This window comes from Serinus canaria, chromosome 4, assembly GCF_022539315.1.
Source record: "Serinus canaria isolate serCan28SL12 chromosome 4, serCan2020, whole genome shotgun sequence".
Lineage (NCBI taxonomy): Eukaryota > Metazoa > Chordata > Aves > Passeriformes > Fringillidae > Serinus > Serinus canaria.
The window spans coordinates 31,006,737-31,030,365 of NC_066317.1; the positions used below are offsets into that span (position 1 = coordinate 31,006,737).

At 42.1% G+C, this 23,629-nt stretch overlaps 1 protein-coding gene across 2 annotated transcripts in view; it reads left to right on the forward strand.

The window, feature by feature from the left end:
- Window positions 1–8,563: 8,563 nt before the first annotated feature.
- The window catches only part of FNIP2 (folliculin interacting protein 2), a 48,106-nt gene continuing 33,040 nt past the window's right edge, over window positions 8,564–23,629 (forward strand). The window contains exon 1 of one of the 2 annotated variants that reach the window (XM_050973596.1): window positions 8,564–8,699. In XM_050973596.1, coding sequence (XP_050829553.1) covers window positions 8,605–8,699 — 95 coding nt within the window. In that variant the 5' untranslated portion in view covers window positions 8,564–8,604. The remainder of the gene's footprint in view (window positions 8,700–23,629) is intronic. The other variant, XM_050973595.1, reaches the window with a different exon arrangement.

A 23,629-nucleotide genomic window follows, 5' to 3' on the forward strand; every position in this document is an offset into this window, starting at 1 on the left:
TCACAATAATGTCTCCAAGGCAAACAATCTCTTTCGGACATTTGTATTGAGTAATGGATGTGAGTACTATCAATACAGTTGGTTGGGGCTCCTCAAGGTGTTCCTTATTCCCAAGCAGGTGAATGGTTCAACATGGCCAAGTCCCGTACTCAATGGCATCCTAGAGGCAAGGTACCTGTGGCAAAAATAGAAGGGGCAGAAGAGTTCTGGGGTCTGACTTCTGCAAACTTATTGTCCTTCTGGGAATGCTGCTGATCAAAATGAGCCTCTTTATTTCTTGGACTCCTCTAATCCATCCCAGAAACATCTCATTCTTTGATTCATTGTGTTCTCAGAAGGCTTTCTACTGTAATTCATGTCTATATGTCTGGACTTGAGCTTCATTGAGCTGGTTTTCATCTCTCTCTCAGCATGTTCTCAATATTGGATGTGTCAGAGGGCAGTTGTAATTCCCAGATTGAAAGAAAATATAAAGTAGCATTTATATTAATCACTGCAGTCCATATACTGCATTGTAATCATTCCCACACATCTGCACAGATGTTGGGTAGGAGAGGTGATTGGCACAGAGTGCTGTTGCACACTGCATCTGGGAACCCTTAACAGAAGGAAAAGCCATCTGCTACCATCTGGGAACACTTAGTGAGAAATCAGTGGAACCACACTGAGGCATTTCTCTCTCTGAGCCAGGTCATGCAGCTGTGTCAGGGATTTCACATGCTCCACGATGTCAGAGGCCACCAGAGCCTTGAGTCATCTGTAATTCACAAGGCATTTGGCCACGGTCACTGGTTGAGATATTTTTATCATTATGCTTAGCCTAGGTGAGGTGCAGTGGTATAGCAGAAGTGGTCTCACACCAGCAATGTGCACTTGTCACCCTGTAAGCCAACCATATCCTGGACTACATTAAAAGCAGCATGGCCAGCAGGGCCAGGGAGACACTTCTGCCCTTCTTCTCTGCCCTCATGAGACCCCACCTGCAGTGCTGCATTCAGCTCTGGGGTCCCCAGCACAGGAAGAATGACAACCTGTTAGAGAGAGTCCAGAGGAAGGATACCAAGATCATGTAAAGGATGAAGGGATGATTACAGGACCTCTTCTAGGAGGAAGGGGTGAGGGAGCTGGGATTGTTCAGCCTGGAGAAGAAAAGGCTCTGGGGGAGAATTCAATGGAGCAATTTCAGTGCTTCAGGGAGCCTGTAAGAAAGACAGGGACAAATTTTTAGTAGGGCTTGTTGTGAAATGGCAGAGGCTAATGGTTTTAAACAGAGGATGGGTCAATTTAGATTAGATAAAAGAAAGGTGTTACAATGAGGGTGGTGAAACACTGGAACAGGTTGCCCCAAGAAGTGGTAGATACATCATCCCTGGAAACATTCAAGGCCAGGATGGGCAGGGGTCTGCACTACCTAGTCTAATTGAAGATGTCCTTGCTCATTGCAGGGGAGTTGGACTAGAAGACCTTTAAAAGTCCCTCCCAACCTAAAATATTCTATGATCTCAGTGAGTCAGTTGCTAGCCAAGTGAGTAGAATCTATAAGAGATTTCTGTAGCAGACAGCAGAGTAAAGTGTGTGTTGTTGGTGTGTGTCCCCCGCAAGAGCTGTTGGCAGCTTCCTCCCAGGAAGAAGCAATGATTCATTCTTCCAGGAGTAGACTTATTCAGTCCCTACTGGGTTTTTTGCTGGTGAAGTTGGAATAGTCTAGATTCTAGATGAGCAATTCTTTTTACACTAGTTGCTTGGAAGTCCCTATGTGTGTGTCCTTTAGAGGTACAAAGAATGATGCATCTCCATGATAATTTGGAGATGTGAGCTGAGCAAGAGAGAAATCAAGTGATTTTTCTCAGTGTCAGTTAGAGATTCTGGAAAATATGTGAGCTGAATTAATATCTCCCAAGCACTGCAGTAGCATAATTAGTTTCACATTAATTTATAGTCATTGACGGATTGTAAAAAAACAAGCATAATGTGACTTATGTCAAGAATTTACTGAGTGATTTCACGTTCAAATTCATATATTAAATTATACACTGAATTTATATACAAATAGCCTCTTACAAAGTCAGACTTCCATTAAGAAGTCCTCTAAAATCTGTTTTCAAGCAGTAAAATCTCCCCTGTGATCCTCTAATCCTTTGTGATCTTGTAATTTAAAAATATTTCCTATCACTAAAATACCTCTTTTCTTTTGACAATTCCAATAGTTTATGTAGCAAATGCCTGTAAAACAGTACATTGAAAATACTCACTATAACTGAACTGTCTAGTTAATTTTAATTTTTAATTCACATATTTATTTTTCCACACATACAGGTCTGGCTACCCAGTAAAGTAGTTTGAGTATTATCAATAGATAAATGTGCTGTGAGCCCTTAAATCCTGAAGCAAATGGCTTCAAGGACAGGTCTTGCATCCACCAAGTACATCATACTTGCTGGAGTATGACCCTCGAGCCTAATTAAACTCAAAGATCAGCCTGTTGTAAAATCTTTGGTTTTACTTCGTCATCCTTCACTGACTGAATAAGCAAGCAATCATTGATAAATGCAGAGAAATACATATGTAATTCTAAAACTGGGACTCTGATGGAATACACAATAAGCGGATTTATTTCATAATTATTCTAGCCTGTCGTTCCCCATTCATGAAAGAATAAAGTAGAAAATAAAGATTATTTATAGGTGCTGTAGATTGTGTTAAGATGGGCAAATGTGCACACATACAGACCAGGATTTTTTTCTTTTTGTTTTTCTTGCTTTTTTTTTCACCTTTAAATCTGTATTTGACACTGTAAAGAAAATTGAGGCTTAAATATGCTAATTCCACTGGAAAGTGAGTGCCTTGCCTCAGTGCAGGACTGCCTTGTCTAAGGATATTAAAAGCCATTTTGCTTTGTACAGAAGTAATTATATGTGAGGTTCTCATTGGACTGAACCGCAGCTTTGGAATGTGGTGCAGTACTGATGGGATCCATCTGACAAGCAATTCAAACACATACCTCATCAGCTTTTCAGAACAGCTATCAGGAAGCTCCCAACATGCCAACATTCTTGGAAAGGATGCTTTCACTGCTGGCTGTGAAAGAAAGCAGCCACTCAGCCTTCCCTGTGCCCTGTGACACACAGGGTGCATCATGTGCTATTCCCATGTGACCTGGCACATCAAGCATGTCACCTTCATGAGAGACACATGAGACAGGAAAAATAAATCTGGTTTTTCACCATCAGGTTTATTGTTACCCACCCGCACCAAGTCTTTTTCTGCATAAAATTGAATAAAGAGGGCCCAGATTAAACTCACACTGAGCAGTTACTAACTAGTGCAGATTCCTGAGTTAAAATGCAATGTTAAACAATGAAAGAACTACATGTTCTTGTCTGAAGATGTTTTAAAAAGAAAATTTTCCACACAGAGATGACATGACAGAAACTGAAAATAAAGTCATGCATTTACTTGTCACTAACTTTCAGAGATGCTGATCCCTGAAGAAATGGTTAAGATCCAAGCAAGAATAAGCAGACTTTTTTTGCTATGTATTTTTGGTCTGCTTAAAACATGTTTTAGACGCAAATATTCAGATTCGTGCTTAGGAACTCAGGCTGTGAGGAGGCATGGAAGCGGGTGCCTGTGATTTCTTGATAACAGCAGAAGCCATGGCTTTCAAGGAAAGGCCCAAAGTGTCAGCTAGCTGCTGGTCACCACTGCAGCAATGCAGGATATCAGTTTTGTTGCTAAATTTCTGTCCTCAGTTTTGATACAAATGTATGTCCTGATATTATTGCAATTTCATGTAAATGCATGTTTATCACAGTTACCACCAAAAGGTGCTGAAATATCAATCATAATGACTGCAGTCTTTCTTATGTAGAAAATGGTTTTGGTCTGCACCTAATGTGAGTAGGATGGAGTTCCAGGAGAACTACATCTGCATGGACTTAAAGACAAGAATGCAGCCAGCAAATAGGAAAGCCCATGGCATATTTCACCATTGAAAATCCAGGACATGAGGATTTCCAGCTAGACTGGATGGAGTCCTTGTCAGGAGACTTACAAATAAAATTTACCAATGCTAAGAGCTTTGTTGAGAAGAGGAACCAAGCCAGGTTCTAAACAAGTGTTTGAACATTCACAGGTATGTACATTTTCAGGCTCTTCTGGAGGAAAAAGTAGTGAACCCTTGCTTTAGGAAATTTGACAAGATACTTATATACAGTAGTGATCCAGAGGACTGTACTTATCACCTTCACACAATCCATATTACTTGGTATTTATAATTTGGTGATTAAAAGAAGACATTCTTCATCTGGCCATTCTCTTTGCTTTTAACACAAAAGACCATTGAAAATTAAATGTTTTGTAACATACATCAATATTTCCCAGTAATTTTGAAACAAATAAATTAATATTTCCCTTCAAACTCTCTTTGGTTTCGAACTGAATATGTGTTCCATATAAAAAGGCATGTGAAACTGCTTATCTCTATTATGGCAGCACCTTTGTGGCTCTGTTCAGGGGCTGGGGAAAGTTGCTGCAGCAACAGCTCAAGTTATGTAATGCTTCAGTGAAGGATGAGTAAGCTGGTTTGCAGGGGGCTGCAAGCCCAAGCTTTCCTTTTCTGTCTGTGCTTGTGAAGTGAAATACATTTTACAATAGGTTTTTAAATCCTCTATGGAGAATAATTTAGATTTAATGGGCTAAATAGTAATAATAACAATATGGAGAGAGAATAATTCTGGCTATTTCTTAATATCACATTTTACTTGGCATGTTTGAATTGGCATTAAAAACTGGATTTTATTTATTTTACAGAATCAAAAATGTTGCTGATCTATTGCAAAGTGTAGCAAGACTTACCTGTGCTCATGTAACCTAAACAGCATGAATTACTGCACTAAGCAGTAAATCATAAACAAACATCTTGGATTACCAAACTTTTTGTTAAATCTTCATAGTTTACCTGTTCTGGCCTCTCACTTCTCTTTGAAGTACCTCTAAAGCCTAGTTCTGACAACAGAGGTTTAGGAGCATTTTGGAACTGTGCATTCAGGACTGAGCAGAGTGGAATAAAAGCATCCATAAAGGAACTGAACATTTCATCCAGGTGTAAGTGATGGGGAAGCAAAGTGTGACTTAGCAGACTTGGCTTTTAATCCTGCCTGTCTTGGCTATTAAACCTGGCTACATTTTCAGGAAAGAATCTTAAAAGAAATGTATGCACTATGAAACACTGATATGCTTTTCCAAGCATTCAGCGATGCTGGATTTGAATGATCCTTTTTATGTATTGTCAGTTTCCTAACAAGGTCTCATCTATTTCTGCATTGAGAATCTGGCTCCTTTTCTGACTGAAGTTTAAACAACTAAATTGTTTTTCTCTGCACATAAAGAATCTGACCCTCAGTCAGAATATCAGTTTTTGATTTTTAAATGCCATTTTTATTTCCTGTATTTCCTAGGAGAAGTGAGGGCTGTAGACACACCATCTTGCTGTAAATGATCTTTACTTGACAGCTGATATGGCTATTTTCTTTACATCTGCTCCTATTTTGCACTCTGGGATTAATGACAAATCACTGCATTGGCTTTGCCGGGTATTCTTTATAGCCCAACTCTCTTTGGGGTGTGACAGTGCATTCTGATTGTGAAAATTTTTTTGCAGTCCTTTGCTGATTCTGCTGTTTTCCCTTTATGTTTTCTTTTTCAGAAATAGCCTTCAGAACACTAGTGCCTTAATGTGTTGTTATCAATTTCAGTAGTGATGGTCACACACATTAACAGAACACACTAATTTTGCACTGAGCATCAGCCAACATGTAGGGTGCATTTACACTGCTATTTGTGAAGAGAGTATCCCAATTGTCTTCACTGACTTTGTTTTGCTTCACATTTTGGAGTGGCATCCAGGCATACAAAGTGGATCATTTTCAGATGAAACTAAACCACATATTTTTCAGAAATGCATTCAGTGTTCTTCAACCACTGACATGGATTCTGCTGACAGGACCAGTCTGCAATCATTCCAAAATAAATGGACTGGTAAAATGTTTGTGTAAAAAGTAAAATGTTTGTGGTGTGGACATTGGGAGATGACTGGTTTTTAGCCTGATTCTGTCCCCATTGGTCAGCACTCCTTGCTAACACTGATGGACCTTACAGGGGCAGCCACGGTATTTGCAGCTTTAAAGCTTCTCAGGATTGTTCCTTGAGAAATGCAGTCCAGTGATTATTTCTGGAGCTGGATGCCCAGATTCTCATTTGTGTTGATTACTGTGTCAACTATGATGTCTTTCATCTTGTCCAGCCACGCCCTGCTATTCACCTTTCTGTGTGCTATCATCATCACATGCTCTCTCTTCTGTCCTTCAGCTTTCTTCGAGTGGATTGACTCTAATAACTGGGGGCAGTAACAACATCCAGGCTGAAAGATTTACATTGGGTTTTCAGTCTCACAGAGGAAGTGGTGAAAGCCCTCCTGAGAATGGATCTCCATACAGGATCAGTTGAGCCTTACAAGATTCCGTCGGGTGTTATTAAGGCCTGATCAGATTATCAGGCCAGTAGACAGTCACCTCTTATTTTAAAGAGAAATCAGCTTCTCCAGACAGCGAAAGGCTGTCTCCAAAATAGGTTCACCACCTCTTCTACCACTACTGGATGCTGAGTTTGCAGACAACTATTGTAATGATTCTTTACAACTACTGCAATAACCACTATTGTCCATGTCTCATCTTCCAGTTTCCTAAAAAGAGCAGGAAGTAATTGTGATTCTGCTTTTCTTGGGGTTTTGGGGGGATTTGTTTGGTTGGTTTTTGTTCCACCACAGTAAGCAGTGACTTAGCTGGTTGAAAAAGAGCATTTGAAGTCATGTAGTCTTGCTGGGTACATCAAGGTGTCATCTTGCTGCTGAGCAAAGCCACACAAACAATCCTTTCCCGCAAATTAAACAATCATAAAGCTCCAAATGATACCTAAATACTGTAGCCTCATCTAATTATTTGTGAATAGAATAGATCTGTGTGAAAATAGGCACCATTCCAGCAGACCTACCTTCCTGCAAAAATATTGCTGCTTACCTGGTCAAAGACCAGGTAAGTTCAGATTCTTCAAGGGAATCACAATACTTCTACAACTATATACCAGGGATTTCTCCATTACGGATATTCTAGTTCTGTCTAGGGAGAAAATCCCATGAAAATCTTCCTGGACCAGTGACAGTCCGGTATATGGAGCAAAACAAGGGATGTGAGCAACCTGAAACCCAGTGGACTTTTGTCAGTCTGTGGGTTTGGCTGGTGTGAGAAGGTTGGGAGGATACTTGGACACCACATTCTCCTGTTGGCCCAAGCAGGGAGCCCTTTCTGACACAGGCAGTGCTTTGTTCTTGCTTCACTGCACAAATATAGTGTTGTTAATCACAAACACATCATTTACGTGTGTGCACACATATGTACGCAAACACTGTTCTATCTGTAGGGAAATGTATTGTAAAAGACACATTATCCATGTATGGATGTGGATGAAAAACTCAACATATGCTGGCAATGTGAGCTTGCAGCCAAGAAAGCCAATCAAATCCTGGGTTACATCAAAAGCAGAGTGGCCAGCAGGTCGAGGGAGGATTTTCCCCTTCTGCTCTGCTCTTGTGAGACCATACCTGGAAAACCACATGCAGTTCTGGTGTCCCTAAACATAAGGAGTTGTAACCATTGGAGCAAGTCCAGAGGAGAACCACAAGTTTAAGAGGACTGGAGCACCTCCCAAACGGAGACAGAATGAGAGAGTTGGGGCTGTTCAGCCTGGAGAAGTTTGTGTGGAGAGCTCTTTGCAATCTTCCAGTATCTGAAGGGGCCTCAGTGGAAGCCGGAGAAGGACTCTCTGTGAGGAACAGTAGTGATGGGACAAGAAATTATGGGTTCGAGCTGAAACAGGGGAAATTCAGGTTAGATAGAAATCCTTTACTGTGAGGGTGGTGAGAAGCTGGACGGAGGTTGTGGATGCCCCGACCCTGGACGTATTCAAAGCCAGACTGGATTAGCCCTTGAGAAATTTGGTCTAATGGGAGGTGTCCCTGCCCATGGGAGTGCAGTCTGTGACCAGGTGACCTTTAAGGCCCCTTCCAGCCCCTTCACACGGATTCTCCAGTTCGATGTACGGGCACACGCGGCGTGGCCCGGCCGGGCCCTGTCCCTTTAAGGCCGCCTCCGCGCCCTACCACGTGCTGGGGGCTGGGCGGGGGCGCCGCGCAGCCAATGGGGACCGCCCGAGGGGCGCGGCGCCACCGCGGCCCCGTCCCCATCTCCGTCTGCCGGCGGCGCGGGGAGCGCTGCCTCGCTCTGCCCTGCCCTGCCCGGTGCGCGGCCGGTGCCAGCGCCGCCGGCCGGGAGCGCCCGGCGCCCCTCGGTCAGGTGACGGGTGGCCTTCGGGAGCGGCGCGGCTGAGCGGCCCGGCGCTCCTTTCGCCTCCTCTCGCCTCTCCTCGCCTCCGCGGAATGCTGGGCGGCTCCGCAGCGGCTCCGGGGATGCTGCCGCGGCCGCCGCCGCTCGCCGCCCGCTGAGCCGCTGCGAGGGGCGCGGCGGGGCCGTCGCCGGGTGGGGGGGCGGCATGGCCCCCACCCTGCTCCAGAAGCTCTTCAACAAAAGGGGCGGCGGCGCGGCGGCCCCCCACGGCCGGGCTCCGGGGGAGGGGCCCGCCTTCAGGTGAGCCGGGGCGGCGGCGGCGGCGGGCCCCGGGGGCTGCCCCCGCAGGGCAGCGGGCGCAGGCGGCAGAGAGGCCGGCGTGGGGCGCAGGTGTGCCGCAGCCCCGCGGGGTCCCCAGCCGCAGAGTTTCCGGGGGAGCGGCCGGGGGGAAGGGGGCGCGGCGGGAGGCACGGCCGCGCCGGGGTGGCTTTTCTCCCGCCTTTCCCTCTCGCTGGATCTCTCAGCCATTTTCTGCTCGAGTTGGCGGTGGCACGCCCGGGAGCCTGGGGCAGACGCCCCTCGGCAGCGGTGGGGGAGAGGCGCCGGGCCCCCTGTCTGGCGTTGGTGCGCGGTTGATGTGATAACTCGTGCCCGGGTCTCATCAGCCCAGGAAAATTAAGAAACGGCTTAATTGTTGTGACCTAAATACACGTGCGCAGTCTGGTGACCCGCTAAGCATTAGGCACCTTTCACTGCCCCCTGCTTTTAATACTGTGCGTGCTGAAAGGTGAGGTCCAGTAGCTATCGATGCTTCGGGATTTATGTGTATAACCTCTATATAATATCGATTCTCTGTGTAATATTGAACTTTTAATGTTTTCTGAACCTTCGGGGACAGCATTTTGCTCAGGCTGGTGCTTTGGAGCTTTGTTCGTGTGACATCTGTGCTGCTCACAAGACCGAGCGGCCCGGTGAGCACAGTGACAATCACATGCGTGCCCGGTAACCTCTGTGCCTGTTTTTCTGTGCGGCATGAGTTGGCTGGTCTTGTGATCGGATGGTACACGGGGTAGAATCGAAATCTGGGCTTTAATTGCTGAAACTACTAAGGATGGTCAGGGAGAGCAGTGGGCTATATTTTGATCCACAAAATGCCATCGTGCCAAGTATGAAAGATCGTAGTTGTGATCCATAATAATTCCAAAGACGGTCTGTGCGGGTTATTGCCATTTGTGTGGCTAAAGTTGCAAGATCACGGAGAACAATAGTGTAAGATGAAAATGACAATGTGTTTGGATTACAAGGTGATTCCTTTGAAAGTGATTGGACACAGTCTTGGAGCTGCAGTCATATTAGAGAACAAATCTGGTGAATTTTGTGGAGCTGCAGAGTCTATATGTTGCACTTGTAACTGCAGATTATTTTTGTGTAACTGCTACTTACTTCTTTTAGCATTTATTCACCTTATGAGTTAAATATCTCCTTTAATGTGGAAGAAAACAGTTTTCCACATTGAAAGTGACAGTTCCAGACTAACTCTATTATTTTGCATTGTACTTAAAAAATTCTGTGTCAGAGACCAGTGTTGTTAGTTCTGGATTATTGGATTGTTACTGGATTATCAAGTGTCTCCACGAAGGCAGATTCCTTGCACAGTGTGTTTCCCCCTAAAATCAGTGAGATTATTCCATCTAGAATGAAGTTAGGGATTGTACTTTCCCCTTCTTTCTGTTTTTTGGATAAGATATTCCACACTTGGTTTTCAGTTTAAGTAACATTTAAGTTATGTGATGCTCTGCATAAAAGCTATTATAATGAAAATACTGTAGGTACCCTTCACTCTTTTTATCCCCTATTTTTCATCATTCCCTTTCTGACTTTTTTTTGACACACCTGAGGTTAATAAAATTTTTCAAGTATTTTACATGTGAATGGAAGGGTTTTTTTACTTGTTAATATTGGGCTTCTTCCTTACAACTTCTAAGTACACTGTAATGCTTTTTCTTTCTTTCCAGTGATCTGTTCATGATCTGCAAGAGCATGCTTACACAGGGTCTGAGAAGCTTTGCTGCAATGCTTTTAATAGACTTTCTGTTCAACAGTAATCTCTGTTTGAGTGGAGAGATGTGATTTGATCTAAGTAAAGTAGGAAACATAATCCTTTGGTAGCTTCTGTTTTAAGCACATTCTGCTAGTCAATGTTGGATGCAAAGTGGCAGAATCATTTTCTAATGACAAGGCTGCCTTTTTAAGGATCTTTAGTTAGCTTTACTCCTTCCAGGTTTTGGTTAGTGAGGTCCCTCCATGCTCAATATGTCTGGCAGTGTTTAGCTCTGTTAAGGGGTCCTGTGAGACCAATAACAATCTGTATCCTGGGACTTTCAATTGTTATGAATGCCTTGAAAGCTTAAGTGTATTCACACACCCTCCTTACCCTGAAAAAGAGAGCAATCACCAAAAGTCTCTTTAGTAGATAATGCCTCCTCAAATTAATGTGATTTGACAACTTTTTTCAGCTATGTTTTTGGGAAGCTTTGTGTTTTCTAGTCTTCCCAGAAACACCCAAAAAAGTTCTGTTGCAGAGGGCTATCAACCAGGCTTGCATTTTGCCTGTAACAAGCACTGCATGTGCTCATTCTGTTGCACTCTCTCCTTTAATGGGAGCTAAATCTTGGCCAGAGGTCCACGCTGCTTCTGCTCTGAAGGAAGCATTAAGCTTCAAGGTCCATGCTGCTTACCAGGATGAGCTGGCACAGCCTCAAAGAGCAAGAGACATGGTGCTATGGATGAATGTGGAGCCACAGGAAATGATTTCTTGGGTGCATGAATATGAACATATTAATTTGGCTCAGGAGTGCTCTTTTAAAGAAAACCTCTAAATTGTCCCACTAACTGCACTTTGGCTCACAAAGCCAAGTGGCTTTGGTACATAAACTGGGTTCCTGTTGGAATGAATGAAATTAGAAAGTTTATTCCAACCACTAATGGATATTCAATCCCTGGGACCATACTACAGCTGGTCAAAAGTAAAACTCCAGAACACATGTAGTGTGGGTGTCAGGTCCTGAGCACAAATTAATGCAGTCTGTGGAGCTGGTCTGGGCTGCATTACATGTTCACATGAGCACAACCTTTACCTGCAGGGTGAGGGGAATGTAAACATGAGGTGTAGATGGTAATATAGAGCTATTGGGATAGTAGCACTTTCTTCTGGCCCAGGCCTTCCTTCAAGATGATGGAAGTATGAAGTGGTAGAAGGGTAGTAGTTAGAATTATAGAATAGATTAATTCCTCTTTTTGCAAAAATTATAAGCCAGCTGGAAAACAGATGTGTATTAGTGAGATATTACATTTATTCTAAGTAATTTTGTATATAGGCTTGAGCTTCTTTTTTTTTTTTACTGCTGCTTCTTGCTTCCCTTAGTGTGTGTGTGTGTAATACATATATAAAAGTGTATGTGTGTGTATACACACATCAATTTCAGCAGAGGCATTTGAGTGGCTGCAATTGAATATATTTCTTCTTAGCCTCTGAGGTTCTGGGAAAACCCTAATTACTTTGTGTGCAAACAATGTGTATTTATGTGGCTAAATTCCCCTAAAACTTCTTATTTCCTTATCAAATGTTGCTTCCCTTACAAGACTGGCTTAGCATAGTTTGTAAAATTTTTTGGAGTGCTACCAGGGTCATGTATTCAGCAGAATCATAGATCAGCTTATGTTGGAAGAGACCTTGGAGGTCCTCTATTCCAGTCACCACTGCCTTAGATGGACCACTTCCACTAGGCCAGACTGATCAGAGCCCCATCCAACCTGGCCTTCAACATTTACAGGGATGGGGCATCCACTACTTTTCTGGGCAGACTCTTCCAGTGTTTCACCACCCTCACAGTCAAGAATTTTTCCTAATATTTAATCTAAACCTATTATCCTCATTTGAAGCCATTCCCCTTTGTCCTGTCACTACATGTGTTTTAAAATATTCTCTCTCCATATTTTTGTAGGCTCCCTTCTGGTACTGGAAAGCAGTAATTAGGTTGTCCTAAAGCCTTCTCTTTTCCAGCTTGAACAGCCTCAATTCTCTCAGCCTTTCCTCACAGGAGAGATGCTCCATCCCTCTAATCATGTGTCTCTCCTCTCCTCTCCTCTTGCTCCAACAGGTTCATGTCCTTCCTTTGGTGGGGACCCCAGAGATGGATGCAGCACTGCAGGTGGGGTCTCACAAGGGCAGAGTAGAAGGGTAGAATAGTCTCCCTGGCCCTGCTGGCTGCGCTGCTTTTAGTGTAGCCCAGGACATGTTTGGCTTCCTGGGTCACCAAGTGCACATGGCTGGATCATGTCCAGCCTCTCACCTACCAGCACCCCCAAGTCCTTCTGCAGGGCTGCTCTGGGTCTGTCCATCCCCAGCGTGGGTTGATACCGGGGTTTGCCCTGACCCTGGTGCAGCACCTTGCATTTGGTCTTGTTAAACCTCATGGGATTGCCATGGGCCCACTTCTTGAGCTTGTCGAGGTCCCTTGGGCTGCCATCCCATCCTTCAGATGTGCAGACAAGTGCAGCTTGGTGTCACCTGCAGATTTGCTGAGGGTGCACACAATTCCATTGCCGATATTCTCCAAGGGACACCATTTGCCACTGATGTCCATCAGGACTCTGAGCCATTGACTGGTGCCCTCTGGATGTGGCCATCCAAACAATTCCTTGCACACAGAACAGCCCATTAAGTTTTAGGGATTGCATAGAATATAAGCATATAGTATCTCAAGACTATGATGTCTCATGTGCTGAGCATATATTTGAGTAAGGTATTGGGGGATGGCCTTAAGGAAATTGATATGGGTTGCAGATAGTTTGATTTTACTTAAACTGATAGCAGTTTTTCTGTAATTGTGTTTACCCGATTCTAGAAAAAATTTCACATCTCTGGTTTACTGTACTTTTCATCTTAAAGTGTGAGGTTGTCCTTAAGCTGTGGATTCAGACTTCACCTTAATTTCAGTCTTTGATAGTTTGATTTGGGTTTGGGTTTTTTAAATGAAAATAAATGTCTTGGAGTTTTTGGAAGACTGCTTTCACTGCTGAATATATAATTTATGCATTGCAACCTGTGATTACATTTCTTTGATATTGGTATGTGTAGTGAAGGACTGTTGTAAAGTAGGGAATAACACAACCTTTTTTTTTTTTAAGGTTGTGTTTTTTTAGCTGTGTCTGAAACTTGCATGCAGTCTATTTCTTCAGCTTTAAGTATCAGCTGCTCCTTCTGGTGTCTGTAATGGAAAGGATGTCATGTTGTAGCTGCAGGATATCTATCTGGTAACAGTTTGTTAGCATTGGTATATGAGGTCATTTGTTTGGCAGCTGGTACTAGTGATTCCTTTGGTCATAATACTGAAATGCTTGGTGAGCTCCTACTTGCTAAGTATTATTTCACAGCATTTATTACCAGCCTGGCAATGTTCCACCTTCTGAAAAAGGAAAGAAAGCAGTAGTGAGCTTGGAGTCTGCTTGTATGTCAGTTTGTTCAAATGGAACACTCCTCAGAATGTTCTTGTGACCTAATATGGGTTTTTTCTTGAGCTTCTTGCAGTTTTGTAGAGATCGACACAGCAGTTACCCTACTGAGCACACATGTCCATCTTCATACATGGAAATATCCATAAACATCTGGCTGTAAACCCTTTGAAAAGTGTTTGAAAAAAACTCACTGTTTTACATGCTGTAAAAGGGCAATCCAGCCCAGGGCCAGACCTGAGCATGGGGGCAGGAGAGGTCAAAGAGCAGATCTAAACTGTATCCCATTTCACAGACAGCTGAAGGTGAGCCTTAGGCTGGAGTATTGCACATTTGCGCTGGCGTTAGTCTTTCATCCATAAAGTGAGCTAAAGAATAAGTTCTGCAGAAAGAGATGTATTAGAGTCCCACTCAAAAAACCAGCTTAGACAGGAAGCAATTGAAAGTATGGTCTTTTGACATGGAAACCACCCTTCCAGCCTGGGGCTTTTTTGAAGGAAAACAAGCCCCAAATCCTCTGGTTTTGAGCTTTGCAGGAACTAAGGTCATTCTTCTGCATTAGTTGTTTGAATTTCTCTTCCCCTAAACACAGCTCTCACTGATCAACCTCTTGGTTTGCTCTAGCTTTGTTCTGAGTCTTGCTCCATCTCTCTTAAAGTTGCAAGAAGACACCCTGGTTTTTGTTGTTGGTTTTTGTCTTTGTCACAAATGACAAAAAATGTGTGGAAATGCACAAGCTACTGACATTCTGAGAGGGATGGATGTACCTTAGTTATTTAATTCCATGAAAAGATGCATTATTGCCTGGCAGTCAAATGAGTTTTGCCTGTGGATTATCTTGTTTCTGATTTACAAGTAACTTATCCATGGAGTTCCATGTGTTGATTCTTAAATTGGTGTGCAGTTGCTTTCCTTATTCTTAGGGCACTTCTGCTGTTGACATGTCCAAAACTGGGTGAGTACTATGCTCAGCGGAAAGTGATTTGGGCAATTGTAGCAGCAGAAATCCTTGGAGGTACCTTGCCTTGGTGGCACAACTTAAAGCAGGAAACACTGCAATTTAACATAGTGATGTTAATGCTGTAGGGGAATAGCTGTAAATGGCTTGAGATGAATGAGAAAATAATTTTTTTTTCCAGCTTGGGGCTGGAAAATGTGGACAAGCATTCACAAAAGCTGAATTTGTGGAGAAACATTTTAAAAACTGATGGAGATCTTTGTTGCCAGTAGCAGGTGGCTTCATAAACTTACATAAACTTTGTAACTTTTCTTATGTAAACTAAGTTAAAAGTTGCAAAATAGCTTTATTAAATTTCGGGGGAAGGAAGATGGAAGAGTTTTCACAAAAATGTTTTAGTCATTAGTCATCATGTCATCCCACTTAGACGTTATGGGATGTAGGTGTTTCCAGTGCATGGTAGGGGCCTTCAGCTGCTGCTTTGGTCTGAACAGTGAGTAACAGCAGACCAAATGCCCTGAGATAGTAGATGAGGTAAAGGAGTTGGGGTCAGGGAGGACAGATAATAGAGTAACTTTTCTGATACAGATAATCCCTTTTTCTGACATTTCAGTATTATTGAAGCTGCTGAGGACTTCCTTTGCAAAGAAAATTCTTTGGATTAATACTCACTATATGTGCTACAAACCTTGGTGATGTACCTGTTCCTTTAAGAATTCCTTCTGACACTAACAATCATGTGCTTTCATCATGTACTTTGCACCTTAGTGATGTTCGTGGATAGCTTCTGAAGAGTAAATTCAGATTTGGAGTCATGTGTTGTATTTTATATTTGTCAAGAGTTACTATTAAGTGCACCCTTGATTAAGAGCACACTGTCTTGTATGCAGCTTAGATGAAGTGTTGTAAGAAGAATGTTCTTAGCCTGTCCTAATTACCAGTATTTGCTGTGTGAAGGTTTCCATGGGTACACTTCTTAGGCAAAAGATGAGGAATGCAGTTCTGTAGGGTGGTGGTTAACAGGCTTGCTAGAGAGAATAAGCAGGAAAAGGAGGACTTTGAATGGGGTACTAATGTGAAGACAGCAAATATCTGTTTGCACTTTTTTTGGTGTGCTTCCTGTGATAGTGTCAGATTACTGCTGATCTGACTAACAGGCATGGACAGGGCAGTTCACCTTTGCCTGTCATGAATCATCTCCTCTGTGTGTGCTCCACCTATGCTGCTTCTTAATCTTCATGCTCAGGTTCTTCTCTGTTCTGCTCTCTCCCCACTTTAAGTGCCTTTCCCAAGTCACCCCATTTGCCCTATTTGTCTGGGTTTGTCACTTGAATACCTCAGTAATGTCATGTTTTAATGTGCAAGGCTGAGGTCACAAAACAGGCTCCTGTGCAGGCTACAGGACAAAGTGTTCTGAGGTACTGAGCAAACGAGCTTAGGAGTTCTGGCAATGGTGCTTGTGTCTTTCCCACATCGACTAGGGCAAGTGCAGGTGCATTTACCTGACCAGCAGCTGGAATGTCTGTGGTCAGTCAGCGCACTTCTCATAGGGGTGAGATTCTTAGAATTGTACTGATAAATGGGCACGAGGGCTTTACATCACACTTGCTACTGTTAGAACTGAGTCATGATTCTGCTTCCATGGACTTTGCTGAAGTGAAACTTGAGCTGTGTGTGATGTAATTACTGAATCGGTGTGGAGCTTTCTCTGCAGGATGCTCGCACTCCAGTGCAATACAGTTCAACTTTTGTCCTCCAAAGTGCTCAGTGAAATTTTAGATGTGCTAATGAAATCAACTGTGTTAAGTAAACAATTGATATTTATTTATTTATTTTTCTAATAGAGGTGCTAGCAGTCTGAATTTGGTACTAGCACTTTCAAATTAGAAATCTGAACACAGTAGTACTTAATTTTTTTATAATGGAATTGGGAAGTTTCTTACAATAACAACTCAGCTTTTGTTTGCACTGAGTTTACCGACTTTTATGAAAGAAAGCAGAGGTTTGAATAAACTCAGTGCTCTGAATTTCTTGCAGAGTATTTGTACTGATTTCTGAATCTGGTTGTTATACAAGACCTGAAATTGCTCAACTCTTGTGGTTGGGTTTGTTAATGTACAGCTCCAGGAGTACAGAAAATCTGAGCAGAGTACATTAGATAAAGTTTTTGAAGGAAAACCCAGAGAGAAGGCTGCACAAACTGTTGAATACATAGTTCTGAACAAGTTATTATTTAGTTATTATGGATAATTTTACAGAATGTAATGTTATAATGTTAAAACCCTCTGTGGTCTGGAAAAGATAGTTATTGGAACTTTTTGAAATCTGCAATTCAAGAAATTGTTTAGACACATTTTTGTTGTATCTTCTGTTTTTCTGTGTGCACACGAGCTTGTCCAGCTATTGCTGAACAGTTGAGTGCTTGTGTCACACTTGCTTGCCTTTCCTTTCACATTCCCCCAAAATGACCTTTTAAAATCTCCACATTTAACGCCCTGCTCTCTAACTTGCACTTTAAAATGGATTGTACTTTCTAGGACAAATCGTTCTATAGGAAATGTCATGAGCCTTTTGTTTCTGAAGTGTCCTGTCTTGTTTAACAGCTTGGGTTTAACAAGGTGGGTGGGGACCTGTGAGGTGCTGGGAAGGAAGGTGCAGGCACAAGAAAGAAGAAATTTGGTGCAGAAACCACTTTACTCAGCTGTGGAGCAGCAGGGTTAGTCCATGCATATGAAAGCTTGGTCTTGGTGAATGGCTCCAATGTTACAAGATGCTACTGCATTCTTCTGTTCTGTGCTGGAATTGGGTATTGCCTGGACATTTGTCACTTCCACAGTAGCATTGGTAGAACAGTGTTGAGACACTCTTAGTGGTGCCTGTGTAAAGCTCAGGGATAGAACCAGCTCTTCTTACAGTAGTCTGTGTTAAGCTGTCACACCATGTAGGAATGGTTATGGAGGGCTAATCCTCGGCTGTGTTGAGAAGGCTGGAATAAAGAACAGGGATTTGGTGGCCACTTCAGTTCACTTAGCAGACAGCCATAGTGACATGCACCTTAGCTCCTACTTGGTCTTGGCTTTTAGCCTGGAGGAAGGTTGCTCTCTTGTGTTTGTTAGCCACTTGAAACAGCTTCAGGAGTGCAACCTCTGCCCTCCCAACTGTTAAAAGCATTTCTAGATCACATCAAGTTAAAGGGTTGGAAAAATTAACCCTCTCTCCTTATAAAGGTATTTATGAGATTTGCCTGCATATAAACCATGCTTACAAAGCACTAAAATGATTTCAGACACAATTCTAACTTAGGGAGTGGGTGAATAATACCTAATGACTTTGATACTTGGGAGACTTGGGGATATATGTCAGTCACCTCCTCTGGACTAGATCACAGTACAGTTGAGTTCAGAAAAGTTCAGGTACTAAATTTCTTGTGTTCAGAAGTTCCTGGAAGCAGTCTTACAGACAGGGATATATTTGGGAATGCTTTTGAATGTAACTAAGGAAATAACATGTATTTGAAAATAGCTATTTCTGTTTGTCACTTTATTGTAGCACTTGGTGCATACGTAGAGCTCGACTGGATAATAGGTGCAGGGATAGGCAAGCGAAGAAGATGAAAATGCAAACAGAACAATGTATTTTGTAGTGAATGTGGGTTTTTTGAAATAATCAGTCAATTCAATGAACCCATGTGCACATTGATAGTGCATCTGTCCAATTTCTTTGTTTTTAAGCAAAACATGTCTATGTGGAGTGCCAAAGATGACTTGAACTTCTGAATTAAACTTTCTTTACTGCTGAAAGAAATAATTCTGCATTTGTATTGAAATGTGTTAGCATGTGAACTAGAAATTTGATTTGATTTTGGCTTTTTGTTTGTGTTACTGAAGCACTAAAAGTTAACTGTAGCCTTCATCAGAGTTGTATCCTTGGTCCTTGTTTTGATAGAAAGTGAAAAGAAAGAGGCGTGTTTATATTTAAATGAAGTTATCCTGAATCTGTAGTTGTTAGGATGGCTTCTAGCGAGTCTGCTCTGGTAGACTTCATCTCAGGAGTAAATCAGGTCTGTTATGGAGGATTTTCTTGTACACTGTTTTTTTGGGGAACACTAAAAGAACTTGACCAATTTTTACCTTCTTGTGAGGAGGAAGGTTTCTAATTTGTCTAAATAATTGCCACATAAGCTTGCTGACTGAAATTTGTTTGCATCTATCAATGGGCAAATCATTCTTATTGCAGGACAAGGATGCAACTGAATTTTCTGTGTGATTTTTTTTTTTTTTTCCTCAAATGTTTCAGGATTGATGGACTGATACTTGGCAGCCAAATGCTAGCATGCTACTGGGTGCGGTCAGCTGTAATTACGTACAAACCTGACTGGATAAACTTCTAAGTCTACTGTAATACCAGTGTTTTTGAGAAAATGTTTGGGATCCTATGTGAGTAGTTTAGAGTGGTTGGCCTGCTTTAAGGAGGGGAGACTGTTTCATAACTTAATGACTATTTATACATTCAAAGTCCTACGCAATTGGTGGTAAACAGAACGTAAGTCTCTAGCATAGTGGCTTGCAGCAAGGGTAGGTTTGCCCATGCCAGTCAGCTGCAGGACTGTGGTTTGTTTGGTTGGTTTTGTGTGTATTTTTTTTCATTGAGAAGGTGTATGGTATGAGTGACTTAATTGCCATGATCTTCTGCACATGGTCCCAAGGTGTTCTTCCTTCCCTTTCCAGTGAAACTTGAAAATAAATCTATGTAAGCCTTCAAGATTCAGTTCTAGTTACTAGAAAGCTACTCTGTGTGTTGTCCTCAAGAGAGAGTTAAGGAAAGTGTTTTGGATGGAATAGACAAATTATCATAACAAGAGGAGCAAAACGTATTTTTGGCTGTAACTAGTGAAAAATGCCGGAGCTGACGTTATATCCGTCCATGTTATCACTTCATTCAGTCTAAGTCAGGATTTCCTGGCATTCATCTAGACCAAAGCAATGGACTTTGCTGTTGATGCTGCAGCAACTTTTGGGTGATCAAGCATGGCTACTTGTGTATCTGTTCTTTCCCATATTCTTGCCAGTTGGGTAAATCAGTACTCAAATCAGTAAATAAATATTCAACTTAGTTTTCTTCCTTCCCTTCCTGTTTATTGCAGACTAACTTTTCAGTTGCAATCTCTGTTTTAGAAGGATCAAAACACATCTTGTTCTTACAACAGTTTAACATAACCATTTACAGAGGTCTTACCAATATTGTGTTAGCTGGTCAAAAAAAACTGGGCTGCTTCAGCTCTCAGCACTTTTAGAGAGCCACATGTATTCTTTTCATAGAATAGGAGTTTAGGAGGTAATTATTAATTTCTTTTTTAGTGAAGTGATACTGCTGAGTTTGTGCTTTTTGGGTTAGATGAAACTGACCCCTTCTGAAGCAATTTCCCTTGGAAGAGGGCCATGGGGTCCTTGGATAGCACTTGCTTCTAGCCCTCCTTGAGCATGTTCTTTTGTACAGTGGGAGTGCGTGTTCAGAACGATGATGAGAAATGGGGATTTGCAATCTTTCTCTGCCCCTGGAGAGAGTACCCTAAACTTCTGTCTGTAAAGCTTGAGAAAGTGCCACATCCTCTGCCATTCACAAAGCCCTCTTGTGAATGTAGCCTTTTCATAGTAGAAGTGGAGGAAATTTCTAAAGAAATGGTTGCTGTTAACATGCGGGTGTTTTTAGCTACTTGGAGTGAAGGTGTTCATGTGTGTTACAGGAGAAAAAATTTCATTTAGCTAGAAAAAATTGGGGTGGGAATGTTAAACACCAGACATTGTTTATCTTTCTGTATCTATGTATTTACATATGTCCAATAAATAACATTTTTTCTTAGTAATTTATTTTTCATATTCTGAAATTAATCCTTTGAACAGAGCTTTGACAGCTGTATACAGAATCTTCCTTAAATAAAAAGAATAAAATGTAGAACGTAGGGCTTTATAGAGGAGGGAGAAAGAACAGGAAAGAGCAGGCAACCAAACCCATGCCTCAGGATACCAACCCTAAGGTGTGGTGATGTCTGTCTTGGCCTGCTCCCTTACGTAGGAGATACTAAGGTCTGAGATCTGTCAGTACTTTTATACAGCATTGCAATGGAGTAAGAGCTAGTACAGTGCTATAAATAACAGATTCTGCCTTGCATTGTTGCTCAAAATTCTCCTTCAGACAGATGTACAATGTGTAGTTCTTCCTTGGGTTCAAGAGAAGGTGGGGAGAGGCAGAGGCAGGATAAAGGATTTCTCTTAATCTCATTTTCTGGCAGAGGCAGTTCCCAGACGTGCCTTGGCAGTGTCTGTATTTAGTAGCAGTGTTCCTGGCCGCTGGCCCAGTCACATGGCGCCGCTGGAACAAGTGACACGGGAATGATGCATTAGCTGAGACCCAGCGCTGCGTGCCGGAGGAGCTGGGGTGGCCTGGCCGGCCCGGCCACGCAGCACAGACGCCGGACCCAGCACGGCTTGCTCCCAGATGGCTGCTGCTGTTTGGCTCCAGTGAAAGCTGGAAGCTGGTTATTGCAGGTGCCTTGAAAAAATAAACAGGGAAAGGAGCAGAGTCAAATCCTAGAGAGTGTTAAATTACAAGCAAATTTTCAGTTCTTTGAAACGACAAAGATCATCACTCTGAAATAGCTTCTGCAAAATGCTTGACTTACTTTGGGTCAGCTGAGCTCTTCTGACTGTTGGAAGCTATGGAGATGATGGCAGAAAGTGGGATGCAAAGGGGAAAGTCGATAAAACTAAGCACGGCTTTCTCTGTGGAGGAAAGAACTAGGTGGTGGACCTAGGGTGCTAACTTTACTGCAGACTTTAACTTTCTTTGTTCAAAGACCTAGTTTAACAGAAACCACACATTTCTTCATTAAGAAAAAGGAAAACCATGGTAAAACACAATTAAATGCAATGTTTTTTTCATGCAATTACGAGCCTTTAGCTTTTCTCTTTGCTAATGAGGAATTCCACTTCTGGAGCTAGCAACTGAGAGCACTGTCTCTGTGCTCTTTGTGGTCCTACTTCAAACAATGTACTTGCTGGGTGTTTTCTTTGATTAGGGTCTTGTTTTATTGTGGGTTTTGTTTTTTTATTTCTACATTATTACTGAGATACTCTATGAAAGCTAACTCCCAAACTTCAGACTTGTAGATAAGCCAGTGAGCAGTGAATCCTGATAACTTAGAGAGGTTGAGTTCTGACGCACTGCTTTAATGGGCTGCTCTTTATGTTTGTGGAAAGCTGATGTATGCACTTTATGGTGACTCCAACTTGCATAGATCTGTTTGTTAACCTCTATCAGCTGTGTGTGTGTCTTGTCATTTTTTGTGCGTGTCTGTGATGATACTGCTTTGTAGCAACAAAGACGATGAACAAATACTTCCAGCCTTACAAAAATCCAGTATGTTGCCCTTTCCTAAGCGGGGAATCTGTGGAATTCTAGCTTTTCAATGAACAAATATATCCAATATTGTTTTGGATTTCATAGAGGAACATATAGAATTAGCCTAAAAAAAAAGTAACCCTTCTGTACAGTGATTTCATACCTAGAATTTTATTTTTCTCTACCTGAACTCTTTCTTCAGGAAAATCTGTCTTGAGAGAGAGAGAGAGCAGTGCTCCAAATAATACCTTCCTTCACTTGTTGCGTGACTAATCTGCAATGTATCCCGCCTAACTTGTGTGAAACTAGTAACTATGTATCATGCTTGAACAAGGTAGTTCATCTGAGGTTAATAAAGCTTTGCCATATTAGGACTACTTTAAGTCATCGTGGAAAAGGAATGTGGTGTGGCATCGGCACAACTCTTCCATATCTGAGGTTTTAGAAAGAGAAGAAACAATGCAGGGTAAATGAGGCAAATTAGGAGGGAGGATGGGAACCTGTCTTCCCTATAAGCTATTCAATGGACTAAAAGAGGGAAAATCATCATTAGGCAATCCAAAAGAGATTCCACTTCTTTAAATATGTGTTTTGGCACTAACCCTCAGTGTCTGGGCCTAGTCATTTTTTGTGTATCAATCTTGCTAAGTGTATGTTTTTCAAAAACAAATGTTCACTGAAACAGCAGGTATGATTCAAACTTTTTTTCCTTAAGCTTCTCTAGCCATTTCTAAAAACTGTTTGGAAAATAAAACCTTGCATGGGTCTCAGAAAATATTCTCTTAGATTGAAAACAGTGCTTAAGTTTTAGTGGACAGCTGTAATTTATACAGAAAATTATTCTGAACTACATAGCATACATTTATTTCCTCTTTCCCCCACCCTGAATTTTCTTGCTGGAGTCTTACCTTGACTTGAAATCATTTAGGCAATTGTCTCGCAGTGAAGATGAAGGGCAGGAAATGACCTACAAATAGAGCAGGTGACATGCTGTCACATAGCCTAGAAAAAGAGTGATGAAATTCTGCTTCACAGTGGATTATATCTGCAGAGCAGGACGCTTTCTTCCATTTTCTGTGTTATCTGCTTTATGGATTGTGTGTTTTCCATGTGTGGATTTGTGTGTTACTTTGTTGTTGTTTAGAAACTATTCTGTGGATTTGCAATGTTAATTCCCCAGGTACTTTAGGATTTATATTATTTTACAGATGATTGCATTTACAGATGAGGTAGTGTTGTGAAGCACATGTATTTAGTGAGCTTACAGGAGTTCCTTATTCTAATGCCTGATGGGAATTTGATAGCTTGATGAATGTTCCAGAATTTTAGTTTGTTTGGGAAAAGTGTAGTACAGAAGTGA